The 27878-nt window shown below is 49.0% G+C and overlaps 1 protein-coding gene across 1 annotated transcript in view; it reads left to right on the top strand.

Annotated features, from left to right (window-relative positions):
* Nucleotides 1-6560, top strand: part of LOC126529785 (uncharacterized) — a 76264-nt gene extending 69704 nt beyond the window's left edge. Inside the window, exons 18-20 of the mRNA XM_055069897.1 lie at nt 142-156; nt 788-811; nt 6529-6560. Coding sequence (XP_054925872.1) covers nt 142-156; nt 788-811; nt 6529-6560 — 71 coding nt within the window. The remainder of the gene's footprint in view (nt 1-141; nt 157-787; nt 812-6528) is intronic.
* The last annotated feature ends 21318 nt before the right edge of the window (nt 6561-27878 follow it).

The following is a 27878-nucleotide window of genomic DNA, read 5'->3' as shown; positions in this document are numbered from 1 at the left end:
GAAATTGATCGACAAAGTATTATCATGTGTGGTTGAACGGTTTAAGGAATTTAGGACTTTGAGAATATATCGTCTGTGCCTATGGGGGGAGGGACTTGTTGCACATGCCACTTCACCCTTGTTGTTATTATTATTTTGCAGAGCCTGTCTACCACCGTAAGTAGAAACACTGAACGCGCGCTTGATGCTGCGTTTTGAGGGTGTCGTGTTGAATGTCAACTTGTTCAGAGTGGTTTCGTATATGAAATAGCTTTTTGAAATAAGTTCCGATAGGAAACTTTCCTTGCATTACATTTATGCGCATCTCAATAAAACTGTGCCGAGTGAAGCAAACTATGACTTCTATAATTTTGTGCGGATTAGCTAATGTTAATTCCGCAAGAACAAGAATGCCCGAACAGTTCTCACTTGTCAGAAACGAGCTTTAGTAGGAAATAATGCAAATGCCTTTTTGTTGAGAATCAACTCTAGAATTAATGGAGTGACGTGCTGGTATTTATTGATAATAAAAAAAATTGTGTGCTGCTCAGCCAAAAATAGCTAACGTTGTCCCATGTAGTACCCTTATTTTGGGAGAAACGGTGGACGAGTAAAAAAAAAAAAATACCGATTCTTTAGCTACAAAATTTTTATTTGTGCACTTTCTTTGAATTCTGCACGTTGATTAGAAAGAGCATAGAAACATTATTTTAGATATTGCCAAATACATTTTGACACCGTTTGATAGTGCTTGTATGTTTTAGTAAATTCTAATTGAAATCATTTTCTTATTCTTTTGGTCATATAGACCCACCCAAGCAAGTTTTCCACCGTAAGTAATTATTTTCTGTGACCGATGTAGAACATAAAATTGTACGCCAGCCGCGTCGTAATTACATTTCAACAAAAGTCAGGAGGTCTTTTGTGGGCCAGATTTTACTTTGCACTCTCTTGCACTGTGGACCAGTTCATGGAATCCTGTTGTTGGAATCGCACCGCTGGCCCGAGTTGTTGGGGTCTCGGTGCTGACGCCCGTTATTGCCAATGGGTCGCAAGCCCCAAGGGTAGCGTTGGCCTGGCGGCCTGGGGCACTTGAAGCATCCGAAGGTCCCGGCAAAGCATGAGAAGACTGGTAACAGAACAACTTGTTTATTCTAACATAGCAAAAGAGCGGCCGGTCAGTTCGACCGAAGTGGAGAGACGGGAGAGCACGTAACTCAACAGTACAAATCGGAGCCTCTCTCCTGGCGTCCGGGGGCAGCTGCTCTTATACTCCCGGCGTCGCGGTCCAAAAGGGAAGGAGGGAAGGTCACGGGATGAAGGTCACGGGACGGCGGAGCATGAGCCCACGACGGCGCGAACTGTCGGGCCGAGAGACCTGCTGAACCGAGTGTAGTGACGCATCGCCAACCCTCACCCACACGACGGCGCGAACAGTTGAGCCGAGAGACGTCCAGGCTCCTCATTCGGGGAACTCCGCTCCCCGGCTGCCGCGCTTTGACAAGCGAGGGCACACACACACACACGCACACACGAAGACACGTGGCACTGAAACACGCCTGGACACGCTTGGCGGGCAGGCGTTGCGGCGGCGTCGGACGGGCCAAAATGTCCGCCGCTTTGAACAAAGCCCCGGCGTCCGTTGCATCCGCGCCGGCATTACCGCGCGTTGTAGGCGAAACGTAACAGACCGCCCCGCCGGGGGAAGGAGATCCCGATGGTCAGGGGACTGCATCCGCTGTCCGGAGGGATGTCGCTCGATGATGCTCATAACCGAAGTTGGGCGTCCTTGGGCGTTTCTTGAGCGCAGCGCACAGAGAAGGCCTCGTTCTCACGTTCAGGTGCACACAGGACACTGCAAAGTGACTTCGGGAGAGGTGACATTTTTGTTCTCGTTTCCGGCAAGCGTTAGAACCACGCCAAAAGTCAACCGCTCAGTTAGCAAGCACGGCACAACCCTCACTAAGCCCTGCCAGGCTCTTTCCCCTTTTATACTGCTGCCTAGTTCCTTACAGTAGTTTAGCAGCACTCAGAACGCGTCCACAAATCGGAAAAATTGCACTAAAAAGCACATCATCACTTTGAAACACTACACAAAAGCAATAAGTTAAAAAAAAATCCTGCCTCAGGAAGAAAAACATCAGTAACAAGCAATTTTGAGGCTGATTCCCACGTTAGGGGCTTCGACTTAAGCCATCGGCGTTACCGTTGAGACTCCCCTTTTTGTAACGCACCTCAAAGGAATATTGTTGCAAAGCGAGGCTCCAGCGCAGGAGGCGGCCATTTTTGGGAGAGATGGTCTGCAGCCATTGGAGAGGGCAGTGATCCGTTTCAATGATAAACCTCGAGCCGGCTAGGTAACATGACAATTTCTGAACGGCCCACACGATACACGCACACTCTTTCTCGGTGGCGCTATACGCCTGCTCACGACTCGTCAGCTTACGACTAGCATACAGGACGGGGTGTTCTACTTCTCCATTTTCCCGTTGGCACAGTACAACGCCCATGCCTCGCTCACTAGCATCACACTGAACAACGAACCCTTTTGAGTAGTCGGGCGATCGTAGCACAGGCTGGCTTGTTAGGGCGCTCTTTAGGGCGCTAAAAGCTCTTTCCTTTGTCTCGTCCCAGACTACTGTTTGCGGCTCTGTCTTTCTCAGAGCATCCGTCAAGGGAGCCGCGATATCAGAGTACCTGGGGATGTACCTCTGATAGTAGCCGGCGACACCTAAGAACGACCGAATATCGGTCTTCGTGCGCGGTTGCGGGAAGTCTCGCACAGCGGCCACTTTTATTTCAGAGGGGCGGCGACGACCCCGACCAATCACGTGTCCGAGGTAGACAACCTCGGCCTGTGCTAACTGGCACTTGGGAGCCTTGACTGTCAAGCCCGCATCGCGCAGGCGGGTTAGCACTGCCCGCAAGTGCGCCATATGTTCCGGCCAGGATGCGGAGAATATCGCTACGTCGTCTAGATACGGTAAAGCGAATTCTTGCTGTCCCCGCAACACTTTATCCATGAGGCTTGAAAAGCAGTATGGCGCGTTCTTCAAACCAAAACTCAAAACTTTAGGACGGAATGTCCCCATTGGTGAAATGAATGCCGCATACCTACTAGCCTCTTCTGTAAGTGGAACCTGCCAATAACCCCTGACAAGATCTAGGGTGGAAATAAACTGAGCGCTACTCACTCTCTCAAGGCGCTCCTCGATGTTAGGGATCGGATAAATTTGATCCTTAGTGATGGAATTAAGCCTGCGGTAGTCGACGCAAGGACGAGGTTCCTTGCCCGGTACCTCAACTAAAATCAAAGGGGAGGTATAATCACTCTCACCCGCTTCAATAACACCGAGCTGTAGCATTTTCGTTACCTCAGCCTCCATAATATCGCTCTGGCGGGGTGACACCCGGTACGCCTTAGATCGTACTGGCTCTGGGGAGGTAAGTTCTATGTCATGAGTAAGGACAGAAGTCCTACCAGGCCTCTCCGAGAACAGACCTTGAAACTCTTGTAAGAGCTGGTGTAGTTCGGTTTTCTGCTCAGGCGACAGCGATGCTTTACTTATTAAGTCACTAATGACTTGATCGGTGTCTTTCCTGTTCGTCACTGAGCCTAGTCCCGGAAGCTCGACCGGAAGCTCTTCTAACTTTCCCGCATCGGGATTTTCCTCTCCAGTATCTGGTGCCTTTAACGCTACAGGCTCAATTTTATCCCGTTCGGGCGTGCTCTGAATACTAGCTTGCTGCGCCTCTGACCCTTTTTCATCGTTTAACAACGTCGACCCCACAACTACCGCCTTTGCAGCGAGCTCCCGAACCTTCGATCTGGTTAAGGCCTGAACGCTAGCTTCACCAAACAAAAGCCCCTTCTCGTGCAGGAGGTGATCGGACCTGTTCGAAAATAGGTACGGGTACTGGGGGGGCAGCATAGATGACACTGCGGCCTCCGTCTCAAGTGCTCCGAAAGGTCCTTCAATAAGCACTTTTGCTACCGGCAGACACACGCTATGAGCTTCTACTGCTTGCTTGATCCATGCGCACTCGCCCGTGAACATATCGGGTTCTACGTAAGAGGGGTGAACGACATCCATCGTAGCTGCGGTATCGCGAAGCACTCGGCACTCTTTCCCGTTCACGAGGAGGTCTCGCATGTAAGGCTCGAGAAGCTTGATGTTCTCGTCAGTGCTGCCTAATGAAAAAAACACGACTTTTGGTTTTGTTTCTGGGCACTGCGCCGAAAAGTGACCCGGCTTCTGGCACGTATAACACAGGCGCGCTCGCCTCGTCTCGAACCGCTTTCTGCGTTCGGCTTCGGTTGCCGCCGTCTCCTTACGTTCGGTCGGACACTGCGCCGAAAAGTGACCCGGCTTCTGGCACGTATAACAAACGCGCGCTTGCCTCATCTCGAACCGCTTTCTGCGTTCGGCTTCGGTTGCCGCCGTCTCCGTACGTTCGGTCGGACTGCTTTCACTCGCATCCGAACTACGTGTGTCCCCCTTTGCTCTCATGGGCGTGAACTTTGGCCTCTCAAACTTGGAGCCAAATTCACCCTTTTGACCGTCCTTAGCTCCACGAGCCCGACGCGTCACAAACTCCTCGGCTAACTCAGCGGCTCTAGCCACCGTACTAACGTCTGGCCTATCCAAGACCCAGTACCGCACGTTCTCAGGTAACCGACTATAAAACTGTTCTAGCCCGAAACACTGCAGAACTTTCTCGTGGTCACCAAACGCTTTCTCTTCTTTGAGCCACTCCTGCATGTTTGACATAAGCCTGTACGCAAACTCTGTATATGACTCACTTCTGCCTTTCTCATTTTCCCGAAACTTCCGACGGAACGCCTCCGCTGACAGCCGGTACTTTTTTAGCAGACTCGATTTCACTTTGTCGAAATCCTCTGCCTCCTCTCTCTTCAAGCGAGCGACTACGTCGGCCGCCTCGCCGGGTAGCAAAGTGAGCAAGCGCTGTGGCCACGTTTCCCGAGAGAACCCCTGCTTCTCGCACGTTCGCTCAAAGTTAACCAGGAACAAACCAATGTCCTCTCCAAGCTTAAACGGCCGCATCAGGTCAGTCATTTTGAACAATACTCGTTCTCCTGCACCGTGTGCCTGACTTCCATTACGAGCGCGTTCCATCTCTAACTCGAGACGCTTCATTTCCAAAGCGTGTTGACGGTCGCGCTCTTCTTTTTCTTTCTCTTTTTGTTCTTTTAGTTCGCGCTCCTGTTTCTCTTTTTGCTCTTTAAGTTCACGCTCCCTCTCCTCAATGGTCTCAAGGCATTCCGACAGCTCGTCATCCTCAGCTTCTAACTCAAGAATAGCCCTTAGCAGTTCTGGTTTTCTGAGTTTGTCTGAGACATCCAGACCCAACTCTCTTGCAAGCTCCAGCAATTTCGGTTTGCGCAACGACTTCAAATCCATGGCTGCTCTGAATGCTGCTTTCTCTACTGTCCACTATTGTCTTGCCGCAAACTAACCCGGCAGCAACGACAACCACAATTACCAGCTCTGTTTCTAACACTAACAAAAGCCTGGCAAAACTCAGAAGAAGAAAGTCCCGCACTCACCAAACCTTGCAGCCAAGACTTCAGCGCAGTCGTTCCGCTGCAGGCAACCAGTCGTCACACAGGGCTCGTTGCACTGCTCCCGGATGGTCGTTGTGCTGCTCAGCATACTGTCAACGGCATCTCTTCGCTGCTGGCCTCCGTTGTCGCGATCTCACCGCTGGCAACCAGATGTTGGAATCGCACCGCTGGCCCGAGTTGTTGGGGTCTCGGTGCTGACGCCCGTTATTGCCAATGGGTCGCAAGCCCCAAGGGTAGCGTTGGCCTGGCGGCCTGGGGCACTGGAAGCATCCGAAGGTCCCGGCAAAGCATGAGAAGACTGGTAACAGAACAACTTGTTTATTCTAACATAGCAAAAGAGCGGCCGGTCAGTTCGACCGAAGTGGAGAGACGGGAGAGCACGTAACTCAACAGTACAAATCGGAGCCTCTCTCCTGGCGTCCGGGGGCAGCTGCTCTTATACTCCCGGCGTCGCGGTCCAAAAGGGAAGGAGGGAAGGTCACGGGATGAAGGTCACGGGACGGCGGAGCATGAGCCCACGACGGCGCGAACTGTCGGGCCGAGAGACCTGCTGAACCGAGTGTAGTGACGCATCGCCAACCCTCACCCACACGACGGCGCGAACAGTTGAGCCGAGAGACGTCCAGGCTCCTCATTCGGGGAACTCCGCTCCCCGGCTGCCGCGCTTTGACAAGCGAGGGCACACACACACACACGCACACACGAAGACACGTGGCACTGAAACACGCCTGGACACGCTTGGCGGGCAGGCGTTGCGGCGGCGTCGGACGGGCCAAAATGTCCGCCGCTTTGAACAAAGCCCCGGCGTCCGTTGCATCCGCGCCGGCATTACCGCGCGTTGTAGGCGAAACGTAACACTGTTCTTTTCAAATTCTGTCGACAGATCATCATGCAAGCCCGCGTGATTTCTTGCTCGTAATAAATTATGTTCAAAACTATTTTCTTGTTCCTTCTGCACATAGATCAACCGAGACCCGTTTACCATCGTAAGTAATCATTGGTTCTCATTAGAGTAAAATGATTCACAGTTTTACGCTAGCGCCCTAACGGCAAAAATAAACGGTCTAACGCGAGATTCCACCGTTGTTGGTCAAAGCCGCACCAGCACAAATGTTGGAAAGAAGGAAATGCTGTATTGATTCAGACGGTGACCGTGTGAGCACGTGCTACAAGTGGCAGCGGAAAGTAACCGCTCCAAACTGGTGTGGAACGTGACTGTTTAACGCACCTTCATGATGTAACCCTATTCTTACATAGAAAAAGCTTGCTACAAAGATAGAAATAGGTAAAAAAAGCTGCTTTCTTTTGCGTCTTTTCGGGAGTTGAAGAAACAGAAGGGGTAAATGGTAAACCAGTTTCACGTTTGCATGTTTCTTTGTGGGTGGCTGAGACGCCTTACGTGCTTTTCGTTTATTTTTTATTGAAATGAACTACTAAGTGGCTCTTCCGACAGCTGCCTTTTTTTTTATTCTCGTGCTCCTTTGCTCACTGTTTTTTTTAACTTTGGTTGAATTTGTTTCGTTGCTTTGTTTCATGATACGCGAAGGTTAACGCGATCCCGAGGGCCTCATGAAGGCGCACAGCATTCGTGCGTCCGCAGATGCCGAAGCTTATCGCATCACGCCAGTTGAGCCGCGACACCTCTCGAGCCATCCTACACGGCCTTCTACGTCGATCAACGCCGTGCATCCTTCACAGGCGCTCGAGTAGCGTGGCGTTAGCGCGCGTCGGTCTCGTATTTCGCGGGCTCGTGGAAACTTCAGCACGAAATAAATGCTTGATTCGGAGGTTAAGGTGCACGACAACTTCGTAATCGACATGTTTGCAATTCAAGCAATAGTTAGAAAGTTAACTAATTAAAAGCAATATATAAATTAATACTTCGTGACGAAAAAAAAAAATACTGCCGGTAAGTACGCACGACTGCCGCTATTATGCAGCCGGTAGAATTTCTCAAGCTCGTTTGATTAGTTTTTTTTTTTAAATCTTGGTCCAAGTTAACTGGGACACCCTGTATATTGCCACGTTGCAGTGACCGTGAAGAACACAGCTCGCTAAAACTGAATCACGAAAGTAGCCATTTATTGGGCGAATCTGTCCCGAGAAAAAAAATAAAAGCACCAGCAACAGTCGAGAACAATGACAGTGGCGAGCGCAGTGAGCGATCGTCGACAATCTGATCTGCGGTTCAAAAGCGTGGGCTTTTTGTATGCCGGTCTCGTCGAAGGTTCAAGGCTAATCTATCGTGCCCGCGTGCCTTCAAGAAAATACTACACAAGTCATGTCGTGCATACAATCGAATTACATTAGGTTCGGCGAGAACATAGATAACACATAGAAGCAACGGTAGCATTAGCGTAAGTTCCAAATTACGCAGGTGCGTCTTGCACTGCGCGATAAATTTAAGCTGTTAGCTGGAGAAATTGAATCCTCCACAAAAGGATAATTAAGTACATGTGTCGATAGACAGCATCTTCAACGTTAAAGTAACGGTAATTTTAATAAGAACGCTGTGGTATCTACACAACATTTGCCTGCACTGATAGCTTATGGGCTTTGGCGGGCATAGTTATCGCGACGCATTAGAGCCTGTAAACTCGTGTTAGTGTTCGAAAGGCTAACGGGGTCGTATTTGAACACAACTTTGAATTTGCCGAGTGCTTCTCTTCCGAGATATTCATCGTCAAAAATGACACCGGGTCAGCTAATTTCGCATTCAGTGGTTCGGATCTCGACACAACGCCAAGAAACGCAAGCAGCAGCCGCGACCCGCTTGACCGCATCGACCTGCCATTCCTCACGGCAACTGACGCCCAGAGGACTGGCACCCTGGGCACGCACCGTGTGTGGCCGAGGTGCGCCTGCGTGCAGCTACCGTGTGGGTGCGGCTCGTTGGAAGAGGCGGTGTCTCGTCGTCAGTGTGCAGCCTGTCTAAAATGACGGGTCCACGTTGCGTTTTATTAGCGCTGTTTCCCTTAGTCACATTATGTGCCCAACATCTTCGTTATAGGGAATCAGCCTAGTTGATTTGTCAGTAAGACTTGAATTCTTTCGCTTTCGTTTTATCAGAGTGTAGACGGGATGCGTGAGCTTTTTTGTAACATTTAGAGCGAATGAGATCTCGTGCAGGATTCATGGCGTTGTGCAATCGCCAGTACGCATGTAGCTAATTTGGCTGTGGTTATCCCATGCGGCTTCCAACTGACGCACCGCTTGCCTGTTTTCTTTCTTTTTCTTTTTCCTCACAGAGCCCAGAGTGAGTATGCATTTTCCTTTTTTTTCTTTTTGCAATAAAAGGAAGTAGATGTGTAGATTACACTCCGCTGAATAACTAAAATAGCGCCAGCTTTGTAAGAGACGCAAATACAGGGACTGGTTGACTTGATTTAAGGACGAGATTGCCACGCGCTCATTTACTTTTCTTTTTTTTTCTCCTCCAAACAAAGGCAAGTAATTTAGATGGTAGTATTAATTCTTTTCTGTTTGGTTTCTTTCCCAACAGAAGTTCGCCTTACGTGACTGCGTATTACTTTTCGCAACTATTTCAAGCCGCAGTTGCTTTTGCTTTAGCTGTGAACGAAGCATGCATGCGCTTTTTGCTATTAAACAAAATTGAATTCTGGTGTCTTACGCGAAAAAAAAAAAAAAAAAACCACGACGTGATTATGAGGAACACCATAGAGGGGGGCTCCGGATTAATTCTGAGCACGGGTTCCTAATGTGCACCCAATGTACGGGGGCTTTTGTATTTTGCGTTGTTGAAATGCCGCCGCTGTAACCGGGATTCGAAAAAAAAAAACTGAAAAGAAGAAAAGGACCCCGAGCCAGCTAGATCCGCACTCTAGGTCACCAACACCAAAACGTCTGTGCTCCCTGCTTTGCATATACTATTAATCTTGACAGGGCCGTAGGGCTGGTAATTGCGTAATTTCTTTGTGCGTTTGAATGGGTGCAGCGCGGCGCAGCAAGCAAGTGCGACGCAGACCAGCCAACGCGCGCACGTAAACTGCACCGGATGCACGAGCTACATTTGACCAGCACATTCACTTACTCGTGCAAGATTGCTTGCACCCAGTAAAAATGTTCATTCTCTCTCTCTCTGGCGAACGCTTTCTCGGGATGACTATAACCATATCCCGCGATGACGCACTTAAGGCAAAGTTGTATTTAGCGATCCGGTGGTCGATCATCTTCGAGACACTTGTAGCGACTCCACACCGGACGTATCGAAGTAGGCGAACGCCTTTCTGACATGGAGCCAGAACCGCTGCCACCAGGAATCGCAAGCTGCATTCGTCACGAACGCCGCCTGGATGGGCGAAACCGCGGCCGGCCGCACCAACTGGCCGGCCGAGCAAGCACGCGATGCACTAGTGGCGTGAGATTGCACGCGCTCTATTCGCGCGCCAGCCATTTTCGCCGACGTAGCGTAAATGCTCCGTGCGGAGACAGAACCTATCGAGGCTTTGCTTGCTAAACGCAGACGACCAGATATAGAAAACAGGCTTTTATTCGGGGAATACACTGTTGAAAAAGTTTACACCCTTTGGGTTGTATTTTTTCCCACAAGGATAATCGTCATCTGTCTTGCCCCCATTTCCTATTTTTGACGCTGCGAGCTCGGTATTTCCTAGTCACGAACGGCTCGCGCGCCATCAGCTTGACACAGCATTCTCGACAGGAAAGAAGCGATCGCCGAGTTTTCAATAGAGGAAACGCAAGCAAGGCAGATGACGATTATCATTCTGGGACAAGCCCCAAAAGGTGTAAACTCTTTAATAGTGTGTTTAGGATTCGGGCGCTGGTTCTCTACAATGTGAATAGCACGTCACATCCGGCGAGTTGTAATGACGGCGTTTTTCTTCCTTTTCAATGTGAAAAACATTGATTTTTGCGAGCGTTTTTGGAAGCATCCAGCTGCATTGCAAGCGTAAATTTTTCCGCAGAGGCTGCTGCACTCTTAGGCAAAGTGACACCCTTTGGGGTGTATTTCTGTCACACAACGATAATCGTCATCTGCCTTGCTTGCGTTTCCTTTCTTGAAAACGCCGCGCCCGCTACTTTCCTGTCGGGAATGCTATGTCATGATGATAACGCGCATGTCGTTCGTTGCTGGAAAGTACCTGGCTCGCCGCGTTAAAGAAAGGAAATGCGGACACGACAGACGGCGATTATCGTTGTGTCGCAAAAGGGTGTAATTTTGCTTAAGAGTGTGTAGGTCTAAATTATTTGAAACGGGCTTGTTCCGCGGTCTAGAATTTCTTTGCTGTTGGCCTTTAATGTGGTGACCATTTCTGTTTTTACTTGCTCTCCAGCCATACGGACGATGAACCAACCCGCCAGGTCGAAGACCGCACCTCTGGCTCGCACGAAGTTTCTTGCTGCTTGCGACTACATTCTGAAACTAATAAATGTTTCTTACCATCACATGTGTAAAATTTGCTTGATAATTCAGTCAGGTGTTGTACAAAGAGCAATACAGAAACTGCGACCAGAAACGACGTAGGTCTTCACGCATGATTACCGCTTCTTTTCACGAACTTCTTCAAATATCGTATTATGACCAACTTTAGGTTAAGTTGCACTTACCTGTAACCATTTCTAACGCTAACGCGGAGGCGATTACGTAAGATATTCATTCAGGATATGAAATGAGACGCATGCCACTCTATACGGAAATGATTTAAACATATTCTTGACGCGAGCTGCAGAGAACATGATGCTTAATTTGATCTAGAACGCCGTGTCATCCTAGACGAAGTAAAGCAACCATGATGTGCGTTTCAAATACCGTGAGATAAAATGAAAATCTAGTATCCGATATCAGTATGTCAACACTCAAACCTGATGTGGTGGGCTGGCATCTAGAGGCTGTATGCAGGCAATATTTATTTATTTATTTATTTATTTATTTACTTTCTATACTCCATCTTACAAGCTGGTTATAGCACTGCCGAGGGTACGAGGCGTACACAGGTAATATTCTTGCGCAGCGGTATATAGTTCCGCGCGTAAGTGGCTGATTATAGGCTGCACTAGAGATTTTTGTTTTAAGGCGAAAGCCTTAGATCTCTGTTTCGAGGTCGCGTTGCGAGGCATAGAAAATATCACGTTACCCAAGGAAGGGCAGAAGAGAACGAAAGCATGTCCAGCCTTGTGTAAGAGATGATTAATGATTAGTAAAGTTAATTATTGATTGAATAATGATTGAATTAGGAGGAATTAAGGTGAAGGAGAATAAAGGTGAATTAGGCTGGATTAAGGTGCAATAAGATAGATTAGGGTGGAATAAGGTGCATTCAGATGTCTTACGAAGGATTGAGGTGGAATAAGGTGAATTAAGGTTTAATTAGGAGGATTAGGGTGGATTAAGGTGCACTAAGACTGATTAGGGTGGATGAAGGAGGATTAGGGAGGATTAAGGTGAATTAAGACCCATTAGGGTTCTAATACATCTAATACTAGAAGTCACCATCACCTAAACATCGCACCTCATTTTGCCCGTACGGACACTTTTAAATACAGTTTATTTCCCTGTGTAACGAATACTGGAATTGTTTGCCTGGTCGTCGTTCTCTTCCTTTAAACTTATTCTTAACGACCATTGAATAGTTTTGGCTTGTATTGGTTTGTATTGTACGTATTGCCTGTATTATTTATTATTTGTCATTGCTTTGCTTTCCACACCCACTCCTTCAATAGCCCGATCGGGCTGCAGTATGTACAAGTAAATTAATAAATATAATGAAGCAAAAGGGTGGATTGTATTAAGGAGGATTAAGGTTCATTAAGACCGATTAAGGTGGATGGGGGAGGATTAGGGTGGATTAAGTTGGACTACAGTTGGCTTTACAAGGCTTTCGCGTTTCTTAGGCGATAGCTAAGGACATCTATGAATATGTTTTCGCTCGCTACGTACGGCTTTAGTGACATGTTGGTACATTTGCGCATGCACGTCATATACCGAAAATTACAGCGGCAATTACCGCCGGTAACCACAGTGGCCGCTCTAACCGTGGCAGCACCCGTGCAACGCCGACCTTCGAACCGAATTCGCGCGCGTTGCTCCGCCCTGTCAGCGAGAAACCAAAATCCGTCATCGCTAAATCTCATTTGAGTTGAGGTCAAATCTTTAGGTACATTCTGTCGTACTTATTGAGATAGGTTATTTGGTTTCACGCTGCTAGCTCTACGGACCACGGTGTACGAATATTATAGTAGACAGCATTATCATCATCATCAGCCTGGTTACGCCCACTGCAGGGCAAAGGCCTCTCCCATACTTCTCCAACTACCCCGGTCATGTACTAATTGTGGCCATGTTGTCCTTGCAAACTTCTTAATCTCATCCGCCCTCCTAACTTTCTGCCGCCCTCTGGTACGCTTCCCTTCCCTTGGAATCCATTCCGTAACTCTTAATGACCATCGTTTATCTTCCCTCCTCATTACGTGTCCTGCCCATGCCCATTTCTTTTTCTTGATTTCAACTAAGATATCATTAACTCGCGTTTGTTCCCTCATCCAATCTGCTCTTTTCTTATCCCTTAACGTTACACCCATCATTCTTCTTTCCATAGCTCGTTGCGTCGTCCTCAATTTAAGTAGAACCCTTTTCGTAAGCCTCCAGGTTTCTGCCCCTTACGTGAGTACTGGTAAGACACAGCTCTTATAAACTTTTCTCTTAAGGGATAATGGCAACCTGCTGTTCATGATCTGAGAATGCCTGCCAAACGCGCCCCAGCCCATTCTAATTCTTCTGATTATTTCAGTCGCATGATCCGGATCCGCAGTCACTACCTGTCCTAAGTAGATGTATTCCCTTACCACTTCCAGTGCCTCGCTACCTATCGTAAACTGCTGTTCTCTTACGAGACTATTCAACATTACTTTCCAGGTCAGTGAGCATGCATTGCAGCTGGTCCCCTGAGTTACTAAGCAAGGCAATATCATCAGTGAATCTCAAGTTACTAAGGTATTCTCCATTAACTCTTATCCCCAATTCTTCCCAATCCAGGTCTCTGAATACCTCCTGTAAACACGCTGTGAATAGCATTGGAGAGATCGTATCTCCCTGCGTGACGCCTTTCTTTATTGGGATTTTGTTGCTTTCTTTATGGAGGACTACGGTGGTTGTGGAGCCGCTATAGATATCTTTCAGTATATTTACATACGGCTCGTCTACACCCTGATTCCGCAATGCCTCCATGACTGCGGAGGTTTCGACTTAATGAAACGCTTTCTCGTAATCAATGAAAGCTATATATAAAGGTTGGTTATATTCCGCACATTTTTCTATCACCTGATTGATAGTGTGAATATGGTCTATTGTTGAGCAGCCTTTAGGGAATCCTGCCTGGTCCTTTGGTTGACGGAAGTCTAAGGTGTTCCTGATTCTATTTGCAATTATCTTAGTAAATACTTTGTAGGCAACGGACAGTAAGCTGATCGGTCTATAATTTTTCAAGTCTTTGGCGTCCCCTTTCTTATGGATTAGAATTATGTTAGCGTTTTTCCAAGATTCCCGTACGCTCGAAGTCATGGGGCATTGCGTATACAGGGTGGCCAGTTTCTCTAGAACAATCTGCCTACCATCCTTCAACAAATCTGCTGTTACCTGATCCTCCCCAGCTGCCTTCCCCCTTTGCATAGCTCTTAAGGCTTTCTTTACTTCTTCCGGCGTTACCTGTGGGATTTCGAATTCCTCTAGACTATTCTCTCTTCTATTATCGCCGTGGGTGCCACTGGTACTGTATAAATCTCTATAGAACTCCTCAGCCACTTGAACTATCTCATCTATATTAGTATTGATAGTGCCGGCTTTGTCTCTTAACGCAGACATCTGATTCTTGCCAATTCCTAGTTTTTTCTTCATTGCATTTAGGCTTCCTTTGTTCCTGAGAGCACGTTCAATTCTATCTATATTATACTTCCTTATGTCAGCTGTCTTACTCTTGTTGATTAACTTCGAATGTTCTGCCAGTTCTATTCTAGCTGTAGGGTTAGAGGCTTTCATACATTGGCGTTTCTTGATCAGATCTTTCGTCTCCTGCGATAGCTTACTGGTATCCTGTCTAACGGAGTTACCACCGACTTCTATTGCACACTTCTTAATGATGCCCACACAATTGTCGTTCATTGCTTCAACACTAAGGTCCTCTTCCTGAGTTAAAGCCGTATACCTGCTCTGTAGCTTGATCTGGAATTCCTCTATTTTCCCTCTTACCGCCAACTCATTGATCGGCTTCTTATGTACCAGTTTCTTCCGTTCTCTCTTCAGGTCTAGGCTAATTCGAGTTCTTACCATCCTATGGTCACTGCAGCGCAGCTTGCTGAGCACGTCCGCATCTTCTATGATGCCAGGGTTAGCGCAGAGTATGAAGTCTATTTCCACCACGTCCACTTTCGGCTATCCCACTTGCGGAAGAAGGTATTCATTATCCGCATATTATTTTGTTCTGCAAACTCTACTAATAACTCTCCCCTACTATTCCTAGTGCCTATGCCATATTCCGCCACTGCCTTGTCTCCAGACTGCTTCTTGCCTACCTTGGCATTGAAGTCGCCCATCAGTATAGTGTATTTTGTTTTGACTTTACCTATCGCCGATTCCACGTCTTCATAGAAGCTTTCGATTTCCTGGTCATCATTACTGGATGTAGGGGCGTAGACCTGTACAACCATCATTTTGTACCTCTTATTAAGTTTCACAACAAGACCTGCCACCCTCTCGTTAATGCTATAGAATTCCTGTATGTTACCAGCTATATTCTTATTAATCAGGAATCCGACTCCTAGTTCTCGCCTCTCCGCTAAGCCCCGGTAGCACAGGACGTGCCCGCTTGACTGCCCAAGGCAACTGTCAACGCTACACGCGCCAACTAAGTTCAGTGAATGACCAGCACACGGGACGTAGACTGCCTATTCGTTCAGGTGTTTGATTTGAGCTTGCAGCCCTTTGTATTCTCCTGACATATTACTCGCATTATCATAAGCTTGGCCCCTACAATCATCAATTGAGATGCCATTGGACGTCAAGAGGGACATCACGGTATCGAAAAGATAAAAGCCGGTATGCGATTCAATTGGAAGAAATCCAAGAAAGCGTTCGTACACTTTCCCATTTCAATAGTATCGTAAAACAACTGACAGCTGATGAACGTGAGTATGGTTTGGAGTCGAATCAACAATTAAAGAGAAGTATTTTGCGCGTTTCACTTCGTCAACGAGACGTTCCTTGACAGCCTTTGCCATTTGCTCGACAAATTTATCACAAATGGTTTTTGACAGATACGATGGCTGACCTTTTCCTTTGTTCCCGTAGCGTTTGATGTGCTCCTCTAGAAAGGGATCAAACTTGGCAATGGCCTCAAGCACTCCCATATAATTGCCATTTCTCTGTGAACCAAAAATCTCCTCACTGCCCCTAAACGCTAGGTTGCGCTCAGCTAGAAGCTTAACTACAACGACTACGCGCTTAAACACCTCTGTCCAGTAAGCGGTCTCATTGACAAGATGCTTAACCAGCTCCTTGTCAATTGTGCTGCTCGAGCTAGAGCGGGCGAGCCATGCTGCCACGTAGTTCCAGTGCTCGACGCTATTTTCATGTGCGCAAACCTGCTCTTTTCCAATCAGAAAAGTCGTGCGTGGGGAAAACACTGGGGTTGCTTGAAATCGAAAATAGTTTGCACATGAAACAGTAAACGGAACTTTTGTACTCCGAGTACATTAACCAGTGTCGCTCGTATGCCCTCCAATTTACAGCCTTTCTCACGAAAAGATGAGGTCACATATAGCGTTTCTGAGTATTCTATTGCCTTTCGGAAGACGGAAAACTTTCTGCCCCATTTTGAAAATACTATGGCCCTATCTCGAGGCATACACTCCGAAAGCTGTCAGTAATAACGTCCGGCCACTTAGCAGGGTCACTTCGGAGAATGTCGCAGCGTACCTCTTGCTGCGAGGGTGTCTGTACTTCTATGTCGCCGCAACGAGAAGCTGTTTCATTCGTCCTCTCGAGGCACACTTTGTGGGTGGGAACATGATTATTTGAAGCCAAACTAACAGGAAACAAATGAGTCGGTTCTTGGAGTGTTGTTTCCAGGCGATCGTCAGTAGAAGGAGGCTCATCGGGGAGGTTTGGCACCTGTGGATCAGCAGTAGTAGAAATCGGGCGTGGCGAACCGGACACCTGGAGCTCTGTGGCAGGGGCCCGGCCGTAGCATAGACGTTGCTGACTCATGAACAGGACAGAGCTCGGTTAGCGTCGGTTGCTCAGAAATATGGATGACCGAGGTTGACACCGTTTTCACAGGATCCAGACAACCAAGATCACTCAAACCTTGCTACTTTGCCCTTCTTTTAGACGTGCCACTTTGATGCTTTCGACCGAGCATTTTCACATGAATGGACGCTAATTGTTAATCGGGCACTTTGTCAGTCCGACGCGACCGCAGGTGTCCAATGGTGGCCGGCCCGATGACTGGCGCACGGTGCCTGGATGGTCCGTGGCTGGCCGAGAGTGGTGTGTCCCCCGGGAGCTCCTCAGCAGGCGGGCTTATGCAAGCTTAACCGGCGTCTCGGGGCTGAATCGCAGCCCGCGATCAACTTCCTTTTATAAACGCGTGCCGCGTCTGTCTTACTAGCGCCAAAGCAGGCGTTCGCATACACATAGAGTTCCTTGTACAAATTCCCTCCTTCTTCATACGGATCTCACTCCTTATCCTGTTCCGGTCTCGCCTTCCTATTGGCCAGGAGCAATCGTCTGTTCTGGGAGGTTCTCGATTTTTCTTTCGCCCCATCGACGCCGAGTGCGAGAACGAAGGGGAGAGGACGACTTATAGCGCGGGCGAAGTTACGCGCCCTCCGTCGCCTCTGAGTCATCTTTTTCTACTTCTTTCTGGAAAGTTCAGCGGCCAGTCTGACCTACTTTTTCCGTCGAGCGCGTGCGAGGGTGCGCAGCCACTAGGTAGGAATGGGCCCTGGAGACAGGCCTTTGTGTCCAGCTCTCCAACTTCCCCTTTCATTCTTCTACAACTCTAGCCCGAACAGTGAGCATTCCATGCCTCACGGCACGCGGGTAAAAGCACGTGTGACTTCTTCTGTCCTTTCCTGCCTAGACTCTACCATCAGACTCATCATCATCTGATATCGGACTAATCCTCCCCCGCCAAAATTACCATCACGGTAAAGCAAAGTCGAATGGGAGGCAATGTTAGGTACTGCAGCACATCCTTTCTATGAGAAGGACAGCGGCGGAACTATTTGAGAGGTGGAGGGTGGCGTGGTGGTGTCGAGGGGCAAGGGAGATTTATGTCCTCATCCCACATTACATGTTTTTGGTGTTTCCCTCTTGCCCCTGCTCTCCAGAGAGCAGTGGACAGTCGGACTGACAGGAAACCACGAAAACTCTGCCAAGCAAACGCACCTCGCTTCCTAAGAAAGAGCCCCGCCGGCGTGGCGGGGGATTTCCTGTTATTGCAGCTCGACAAGCTCTCCCCAAATGATCAGGCTAAACGCATGCTGTTACATTAGGCGGGGGGCCCCGCTGCTCATTCTGGTTTTCTCGCTTCATTCATGTTGCTCGAAGTTCCGTTGTCCATGGTTCCATACACTAAGCAGGTTAGAGTAAATGGGCCCCCTTCTGCTACTGTCCGCGGTGAGGCCCTGGGCTGCAGCCGCCTTAGCCCCCCCGCCCCACTTAATCCAGCGCTACGTGTTAGTCCATGAGCGAGTGCGCCCGCAGGCTGTTCCAATTTACTGGTTGTAGATCTTAACTTATGTGGTACCTCGTTTGAACCAATCCCAGCGAACTGTAATATATCCAGTGCTCCTCAGGCGCCCGTATCCCTGCGTGTTCTCTACAGCAACACTATTTGGCTGTGACCAACGTTGAGCAGCAGATATGGCTTACTGCAATGAGCAAAGATCGGATATGGTTTTGGCTCTAGGTACTTCAAGTGGACATAGAAGGCGCGCAGTTGTGCTTTATCAACGCTGGCATCCAGGTACGCGTCCGAGCTCAATGACGATTGTGGGTGCATATGAAACGCCGAGACAGACTGGGACTTTTACGAAGAAACGGCGTAAATCTTTAATCCTGGGCGAGGACGTGGGGACAGGTATTCAGCCAGTTTTCTTCATAGCGACATGCAAGCGTAGTGTGGGTGCTGAAGCTGCAGTGTCAAAGTCTTCACTATGGAGAGCACTTAAGGAGAGGCAACTTCATTGAATCAACGTGCAGGTGCGGCGGAAGTTGGAGCCCCGCGATTTCCAAAATCGAAATGGCGTTCTAAACTGGATTATAATCAAGACGAAAGAGAACCCAGGCTTTGCCAACAGTTTGTCAAGTTGCGATTCACTGATGCCTTGCTTAGTATCTCAGGGGACCAATTGCAACGCATGCTCACCGACCTGGAGAGGCAAAGCAGAAGGGTGGGTCTAAAAATTAATGTGCAGAAAACTAAAGTAATGTTAAACAATCTTGGAAGAGAACAGCAGCTTACGATAGGTAGCGAGGCACTGGAAGTGGTAAGGGAATACATCTACTTAGGGCAGGTAGTGACCGCGGATCCGGATCATGAGGCTGAAATGATCAGAAGAATTAGAATAGGCTGGGGTGCGTTTGGCAGGCATTCTCAGATCATGAACAGCAGGTTGCCATTATCCCTCAAGAGAAAAGTGTATAACACCTGTGTGTTACCAGTACTCACGTACGGGGCAGAAACCTGGAGGCTTACGAAAAGAGCTCTACTTAAATTGAGGACGACGCAACGAGCTATGGAAAGATTGATGGGTGTAACGTTAAGGTATAAGAAAAGAGCAGATTGGGTGAGGGAACGAACGCGAGTTAATGACATCTTAGTTGAAATCAAGAAAAAGAAATGGACGTGGGCAGGACATGTAATGAGGAGGGAAGATGGTCATTAACGGTTACGGACTGGATTCTGTTACGTTTCGCCTACAACGCGCGGTAATGCCGGCGCGGATACAACGGACGCCGGGGCTTTGTTCAAAGCGGCGGACATTTTGGCCCGTCCGACGCCGCCGCAACGCCTACCCGCCAAGCGTGCCCAGGCGTGTTTCAGTGCCACGTGTCTTCGTGTGTGCGTGTGTGTGTGTGTGCCCTCGCTTGTCAAAGCGCGGCAGCCGGGGAGCGGAGTTCCCCGAATGAGGAGCCTGGAGGTCTCTCGGCTCAACTGTTCGCGCCGTCGTGTGGGTGAGGGTTGGCGATGCGTCACTACTCTCGGTTCAGCAGGTCTCTCGGCCCGACAGTTCGCGCCGTCGTGGGCTCCTGCTGCGCCGTCCCGTGACCTTCATCCCGTGACCTTCCCTCCTTCCCTTTTGGACCGCGACGCCGGGAGTATAAGAGCAGCTGCCCCCGGACGCCAGGAGAGAGGCTCCGATTTGTACTGTTGAGTTACGTGCTCTCCCGTCTCTCCACTTCGGTCGAACTGACCGGCCGCTCTTTTGCTATGTTAGAATAAACAAGTTGTTCTGTTACCAGTCTTCTCATGCTTTGCCGGGACCTTCGGATGCTTCCAGTGCCCCAGGCCGCCAGGCCAACGCTACCCTTGGGGCTTGCGACCCATTGGCAATAACGGGCGTCAGCACCGAGACCCCAACAACTCGTGCCATCGGTGCGATTACAACATCTGGTTGCCAGCGGTGAGATCGCGACAACGGAGGCCAGCAGCGAAGAGATGCGGTTGACTGTATGCTGAGCAGCACAACGACCATCCGGGAGCAGCGCAACGAGCCCTGTGTGATGACTGGTTGCCTGCAGCGGAACGACTGCGCTGAAGTCTTGGCTGCAAGGTTTGGTGAGTGCGGGACTTTCTTCTTCTGAGTTTTGCCAGGCTTTTGTTAGTGTTAGAAACAGAGCTGGTAATTGTGGTTGTCGTTGCTACCGGGTTAGTTGCGGCAAGACAATAGTAGACAGTAGAGAAAGCAGCATTCAGAGCAGCCATGGATTTGAAGTCGTTGCGCAAACCGATATTGCTGGAGCTTGCAAGAGAGTTGGGTCTGGATGTCTCAGACAAACTCAGAAAACCAGAACTGCTAAGGGCTATTCTTGAGTTAGAAGCTGAGGATGACGAGCTGTCGGAATGCCTTGAGACCATTGAGGAGAGGGAGCGTGAACTTAAAGAACAGAAAGAGAAAGATGAGCGTGAACGAAAAGAACAGAAAGAAAAAGAAGAGCGCGAACACGCTTTGGAAATGAAGCGTCTCGAGGTAGAGATGGAACGCGCTCGTAATGGAAGTCAGGCACACGGTGCAGGAGAACGAGTATTGTTCAAAATGACTGACCTGATGCGGCCGTTTAAGCTTGGAGAGGACATTGGTTTGTTCCTGGTTAACTTTGAGCGAACGTGCGAGAAGCAGGGGTTCTCTCGGGAAACGTGGCCACAGCGCTTGCTCACTTTGCTACCCGGCGAGGCGGCCGACGTAGTCGCTCGCTTGAAGAGAGAGGAGGCAGAGGATTTCGACAAAGTGAAATCGAGTCTGCTAAAAAAGTACCGGCTGTCAGCGGAGGCGTTCCGTCGGAAGTTTCGGGAAAATGAGAAAGGCAGAAGTGAGTCATATACAGAGTTTGCGTACAGGCTTATGTCAAACATGCAGGAGTGGCTCAAAGAAGAGAAAGCGTTTGGTGACCACGAGAAAGTTCTGCAGTGTTTCGGGCTAGAACAGTTTTATAGTCGGTTACCTGAGAACGTGCGGTACTGGGTCTTGGATAGGCCAGACGTTAGTACGGTGGCTAGAGCCGCTGAGTTAGCCGAGGAGTTTGTGACGCGTCGGGCTCGCGGAGCTAAGGACGGTCAAAAGGGTGAATTTGGCTCCAAGTTTGAGAGGCCGAAGTTCACACCCATGAGAGCAAAGGGGGATACACGTAGCGCGGATGCGAGTGAAAGCAGTCCGACCGAACGTAAGGAGACGGCGGCAACCGAAGCCGAACGCAGAAAGCGGTTCGAGACGAGGCAAGCGCGCGTTTGTTATACGTGCCAGAAGCCGGGTCACTTTTCGGCGCAGTGTCCAGAAACAAAAACACAAGCCGTGTTTTTGTCTATATGCAGCACTGACGAGAACATGAAGCTTCTCGAGCCTTACATGCGAGACCTCCTCGTGAACGGGAAAGAGTGCCGAGTGCTTCGCGATTCCGCAGCTACAATGGATGTAGTTCACCCCTCTTACGTAGAACCCGATATGTTCACGGGCGAGTGCGCATGGATCAAGCAAGCAGTGGAAGCTCATAGCGTGTGTCTGCCGGTAGCAAAAGTGCTTATTGAAGGACCTTTCGGAGCACTTGAGACGGAGGCCGCAGTGTCATCTATGCTGCCCCCCCAGTACCCGTACCTATTTTCGAACAGGTCCGATCACCTCCTGCGCGAGAAGGGGCTTTTGTTTGGTGAGGCTAGCGTTCAGGCCTTAACCAGATCGAAGGTTCGGGAGCTCGCTGCAAAGGCGGTAGTTGCGGGGCCGACGTTGTTGAACGATGAGAAAGGGTCAGAGGCGCAGCAAGCTAGTATTCAGAGCACGCCCGAACGGGATAAAATTGAGCCTGTAGCGTTAAAGGCACCAGATACTGGAGAGGAAATTCCCGATGCGGGAAAGTTAGAAGAGCTTCCGGTCGAGCTTCCGGGACTAGGCTCAGTGACGAACAGGAAAGACACCGATCAAGTCATTAGTGACTTAATAAGTAAAGCATCGCTGTCGCCTGAGCAGAAAACCGAACTACACCAGCTCTTACAAGAGTTTCAAGGTCTGTTCTCTGAGAGGCCTGGTAGGACTTCTGTCCTTACTCATGACATAGAACTTACCTCCCCAGAGCCAGTACGATCCAAGGCGTACCGGGTGTCACCCCGCCAGAGCGATATTATGGAGGCTGAGGTTGCTCGAAGTTCCGTTGTCCATGGTTCCATACACTAAGCAGGTTAGAGTAAATGGGCCCCCTTCTGCTACTGTCCGCGGTGAGGCCCTGGGCTGCAGCCGCCTTAGCCCCCCCGCCCCACTTAATCCAGCGCTACGTGTTAGTCCATGAGCGAGTGCGCCCGCAGGCTGTTCCAATTTACTGGTTGTAGATCTTAACTTATGTGGTACCTCGTTTGAACCAATCCCAGCGAACTGTAATATATCCAGTGCTCCTCAGGCGCCCGTATCCCTGCGTGTTCTCTACAGCAACACTATTTGGCTGTGACCAACGTTGAGCAGCAGATATGGCTTACTGCAATGAGCAAAGATCGGATATGGTTTTGGCTCTAGGTACTTCAAGTGGACATAGAAGGCGCGCAGTTGTGCTTTATCAACGCTGGCATCCAGGTACGCGTCCGAGCTCAATGACGATTGTGGGTGCATATGAAACGCCGAGACAGACTGGGACTTTTACGAAGAAACGGCGTAAATCTTTAATCCTGGGCGAGGACGTGGGGACAGGTATTCAGCCAGTTTTCTTCATAGCGACATGCAAGCGTAGTGTGGGTGCTGAAGCTGCAGTGTCAAAGTCTTCACTATGGAGAGCACTTAAGGAGAGGCAACTTCATTGAATCAACGTGCAGGTGCGGCGGAAGTTGGAGCCCCGCGATTTCCAAAATCGAAATGGCGTTCTAAACTGGATTATAATCAAGACGAAAGAGAACCCAGGCTTTGCCAACAGTTTGTCAAGTTGCGATTCACTGATGCCTTGCTTAGTATCTCAGGGGACCAATTGCAACGCATGCTCACCGACCTGGAGAGGCAAAGCAGAAGGGTGGGTCTAAAAATTAATGTGCAGAAAACTAAAGTAATGTTAAACAATCTTGGAAGAGAACAGCAGCTTACGATAGGTAGCGAGGCACTGGAAGTGGTAAGGGAATACATCTACTTAGGGCAGGTAGTGACCGCGGATCCGGATCATGAGGCTGAAATGATCAGAAGAATTAGAATAGGCTGGGGTGCGTTTGGCAGGCATTCTCAGATCATGAACAGCAGGTTGCCATTATCCCTCAAGAGAAAAGTGTATAACACCTGTGTGTTACCAGTACTCACGTACGGGGCAGAAACCTGGAGGCTTACGAAAAGAGCTCTACTTAAATTGAGGACGACGCAACGAGCTATGGAAAGATTGATGGGTGTAACGTTAAGGTATAAGAAAAGAGCAGATTGGGTGAGGGAACGAACGCGAGTTAATGACATCTTAGTTGAAATCAAGAAAAAGAAATGGACGTGGGCAGGACATGTAATGAGGAGGGAAGATGGTCATTAACGGTTACGGACTGGATTCCAAGGGAAGGGAAGTGTAGCAGGGGGCGGCAGAAAGTTAGGTGGGCGGGTGAGATGAAGTTTGCAGGGACAACATGGCCACAATTAGTGCATGACCCGGGTAGTTGGAGAAGTATAGGAGAGCCCTTTGCCCTGCAGTGGGCGTAACCAGGCTAACGATGATGATGATTGCTTTATTATTTTGAGAATTTAGATTTAGGACAGTTTTTAGATGCAGATTATGGGGTTTAACGTGCCAAAACCACTTTCTGATTATGAGGCAGGCCGTAGTGGAGGACTCCGGAAATTTCGACCACCTGGGGTTCTTTAACGTGCACCTAAATCTAAGTACACGGGTGTTTTCGCATTTCGCCCCCATCGAGATGCGGCCGCCGTGGCCAGGATTCGATCCCGCGACCTCGTGCTTAGCAGCCCAACACCATAGCCACTGAGCAACCACGGCGGGTTTAGATGCAGGCTACTCAGGTGAAGTGCCCATGAAAGAGCAGGTCAGTGACCAAACGACCGAGTCTTTCCCGGCCGGCAGCTACAGATTTGCAGGGCTCATTTGTGAGTTAACTAGTTTAGACAGGTAGTCGGCCCTGACTACGGGGACCTGTTCCGTAGCGGCTTCCTGCGGACATTTATGAGCGTCGTGCGCAAAAAAAGGGCCGAAGCTATGCTAGAAACCCGAGTACAGCTGCTCGTGTGACTTTGGGGTGAAGGACGAAAGGCGGACTTTTTTCGCAGACGAAGAAGAAACGAGAAACTTCGTACTATATTTACAGATAGTGGATGACAGCGTACAGGTAGCCGTAGGTGCACATCAGACCGACTGGGCGGCTGCAAGCGACTCTCTCTTCTCACAATGGGCCGGTTCTCCCTTAAATCCCTTTGGCGACCCCTCGTCGGCAGGAACCGGTTTGGGCGAGTTCTCTTCGGCAGGAACCAGGCGGGGCAGGGTGATGGCCTCGCCCGCGTCGAATTCTTGATTCGTCGCGGAGACGGCTAGGCGCTTCTTGAAGTCGCCTCCCGTGTCGAATTTTTCATTCGACCCGGAGGAGTGGGAGCTCTCGTCGCCTCGTGGTAGCCACGTTGTGCATGTAGTATGGTATGCCCCGTCGCCTCGTGGTCGCCACGTGGTGCTCGTAGTATGACAGAACACTGCCAAATGAGACCATAGCGATCTTCTCGGAGGAGATGGCGCGTCATTTCCGCCGCGCCGACCTGTTGACAGGCTGTGGTCTTTCTTGACTAAACACAGTGTAATCTCAAAGTACCAATATGGTTTCCAAAAGAATAAGCCAGCAGAGCAAGCCCTTCTAGATATCAAGGATAAAATAATTGAGAACATTGAAAAACAGAAGGTTACACTTGGCCTTTTTCTAGATTTGCGGAATGCTTTGGACTCGATCGATCATAAAATATTATACCATAAACTAGAAATCTACGGAATACGCGGCGTCGCTAATGATTTAATAAGAAGTTACCTAACGAATCGAAGCCAATTTGTTCAGATAAATTCTATTACCTCTGACATTTTGCCTACAAAACAGGGTGTAACTCAGGGCTCAAAACTTGGCCCACTATTGTTCTTAATTTATGTAAATGATATTGTACGAATACCCGACTCACCTGACTTGGCAATGTATGCCGATGATACCAACGTGTTTTTTACATCCAGTGACACTTCTGAAATTTCTGCAGTGTCAATGCGTATCTAAATCGCTTATCAGTTTGGTTGAGTGCAAATCGTCTTGAATTAAATACCGCAAAAACAACATAGATTTTATTCAGGGCTCGTAACAAGAACATACCTAATGACATTAACATTAATTACAATGGTACATCAGTTAACCATGTCCAAGAACAAAAATTCTTAGGCCTTTGCTTTGACGAACATTTATCTTGGAGTTCGCATATAAGGATGCTATGCAATGACCTTTCTAAATCTGTCGGTATCATTAACAGGATAGCCCAGCTGATTCCGCTTTGGCTCAAACAACAGTTATACAATACTCTCCTTTATTCTAAACTCTGCTACGGGGTGCTGGTTTAGGGTACATCTTCAAAAACCATCTACAACAAATTAATTCTTTTACAGAAACGAATCATTCGTATATACTGCAATTACCATGGCCGTTGTGTAGACCTTGAAACAGCTCCATTATTTCAACGCTACTCCCTTCTCCGAGCAGACAGAATATATTATAAGAAACTTCTGATAACCATACACAAACAAAAATTACTCACCAAAATAGACAATGATAAAATACCTCGTTATTCACTGCACCGGAATACCAGACAATTACCGAAAACAAGAACAAATTATGGTAAACAAACATTCATATATGAGTCGACAGAAATAGTAAACAAGGTAGGAGAACTGTTAAACTTTAGTGCTTCAGAAAGCTGCAACAAAAGACAGCTTAATGCATTATTACTCGCCGATGACATTTGCTTTCGCTAATTATTAACATTTTCTTTTTATTGCATCTGTGTGTAGGCATGTACGACCTAACAAAGAATGCATGCTGATAGAATTTGTGCTAATGATTATGCGGCTTACTGGTTCTAACGAACAAATATTTTAAACATTTTTGTTACTGAAATTATGATCTCTTGTGCGAAATGTATGTACGTTATATGTGTATTCATTTGTTCTGATTTTATCCGCTGTTGTAACCGTGGGGTCTGGGACATCTGTCAGGCCTTCGTGCCTTTAGTCCCAGTCTCCCCTCGCTCGGACGAGAAATAAAGTACATATGATGATGATAGATGGAGGAGAAAAAGGTACGCTTTCTGATGCGCGGTGTCAAGCAAGCGCTTTTCGCCGGATCGATTCGGAACCCGCCGTAGCTGAGTTTTCTACAGAGGTATTGACGATCGACAAAACTCTGGACATGCGCACTCGGCAATATAAGCGCGAAGTGCTCACGCCGCAGTGCGCCATCCATGGACTGGATTCCGACGACCTTCAAGGGACCATCAGGGCGATTGCGCACGAAGGTGCAGCCTCAAGTGGCCTCGATCGCCGACATCGTGAAAGGAGAGGATCACTTGGGGTTATTGAAGTGCAACCGCCCCAGCCGGAAGTAGAGACATACGCCGCCGTCGCCAGCCGACAGATTCCCCGCCCGGGCCAGTGCTTTATGACGCCGCGATACCGTCGCCAGACACCGCCATCGCCGCCTCCTCGCTGACCTGTCCGCCAGCAAAACGCCCCGAGGAAGACACATATTTGGCGCGCCCCCAACCACCACCCGCTCTGCTACCACTACGGGGAAGCTGGATATGTCTACCACCGATGCCCATACCCTGAAATGGGACTACGAGGGTTCGCTGTCAGCGCTCCGTGCCCGCAGCAAGGTTAACACCCTCGCGGTGTCGCCGACTACCTCGCCGCCGCTCAGTGGAGCTCACGACGACTGTTCCGTTCGCCTTCACCCGGCCGCTACCTGACCCTGCAAACGCCGACTATACACTTGCCCAGCCCGGGGCCGGTCTGCAAGCCCATATCTGGAAAACTAAAAGCAGCAACCGATGGAGGTGCGGTTGCTGTTCGTGAAACTGACGAAGATCCTCCACCGCCGACGAAGGCGCCGAAGAGCCTGTTTCGACGACATACCAACGAGACGCCGCAATCCCTATGAAGTCCGAAAACAAACAAATACGCCGATGAAAGACGACCTGACGACGCCTCGTACCGGCCAAAGGTCAAAGCGACGCAGCTGTAATCTGAAGCCAAAACCCAACTGTAACGCAAGACAAAGAACCAGCGACCTCGACGTGCTTCTCGACAGCCACGCAGTCACTGCCTTAGTGGACACAAGAACCGATTACTCCGTCATGAGTGGACCCAACGCCGCCCAGTTGAATAAAGTTAAGACCGCATGGAAAGGCCCTCAAATTCGGACCGCTGGAGGACACCTCATAACGCCGACTGGAATATGGACGGCGAGAATCACGGCTCATGACCGGACTTACCTTGCTACCTTCGTTATCCTCCAACAGTGTTCACGAGACGTCAGTCACGGCATTGGACTTCCTTAACCAACACGCCGCAATCATCGACCTGAAG

This window comes from Dermacentor andersoni, chromosome 9 (assembly GCF_023375885.2).
Source record: "Dermacentor andersoni chromosome 9, qqDerAnde1_hic_scaffold, whole genome shotgun sequence".
Lineage (NCBI taxonomy): Eukaryota > Metazoa > Arthropoda > Arachnida > Ixodida > Ixodidae > Dermacentor > Dermacentor andersoni.
This window is presented reverse-complemented; position numbering and strand designations above follow the sequence as displayed.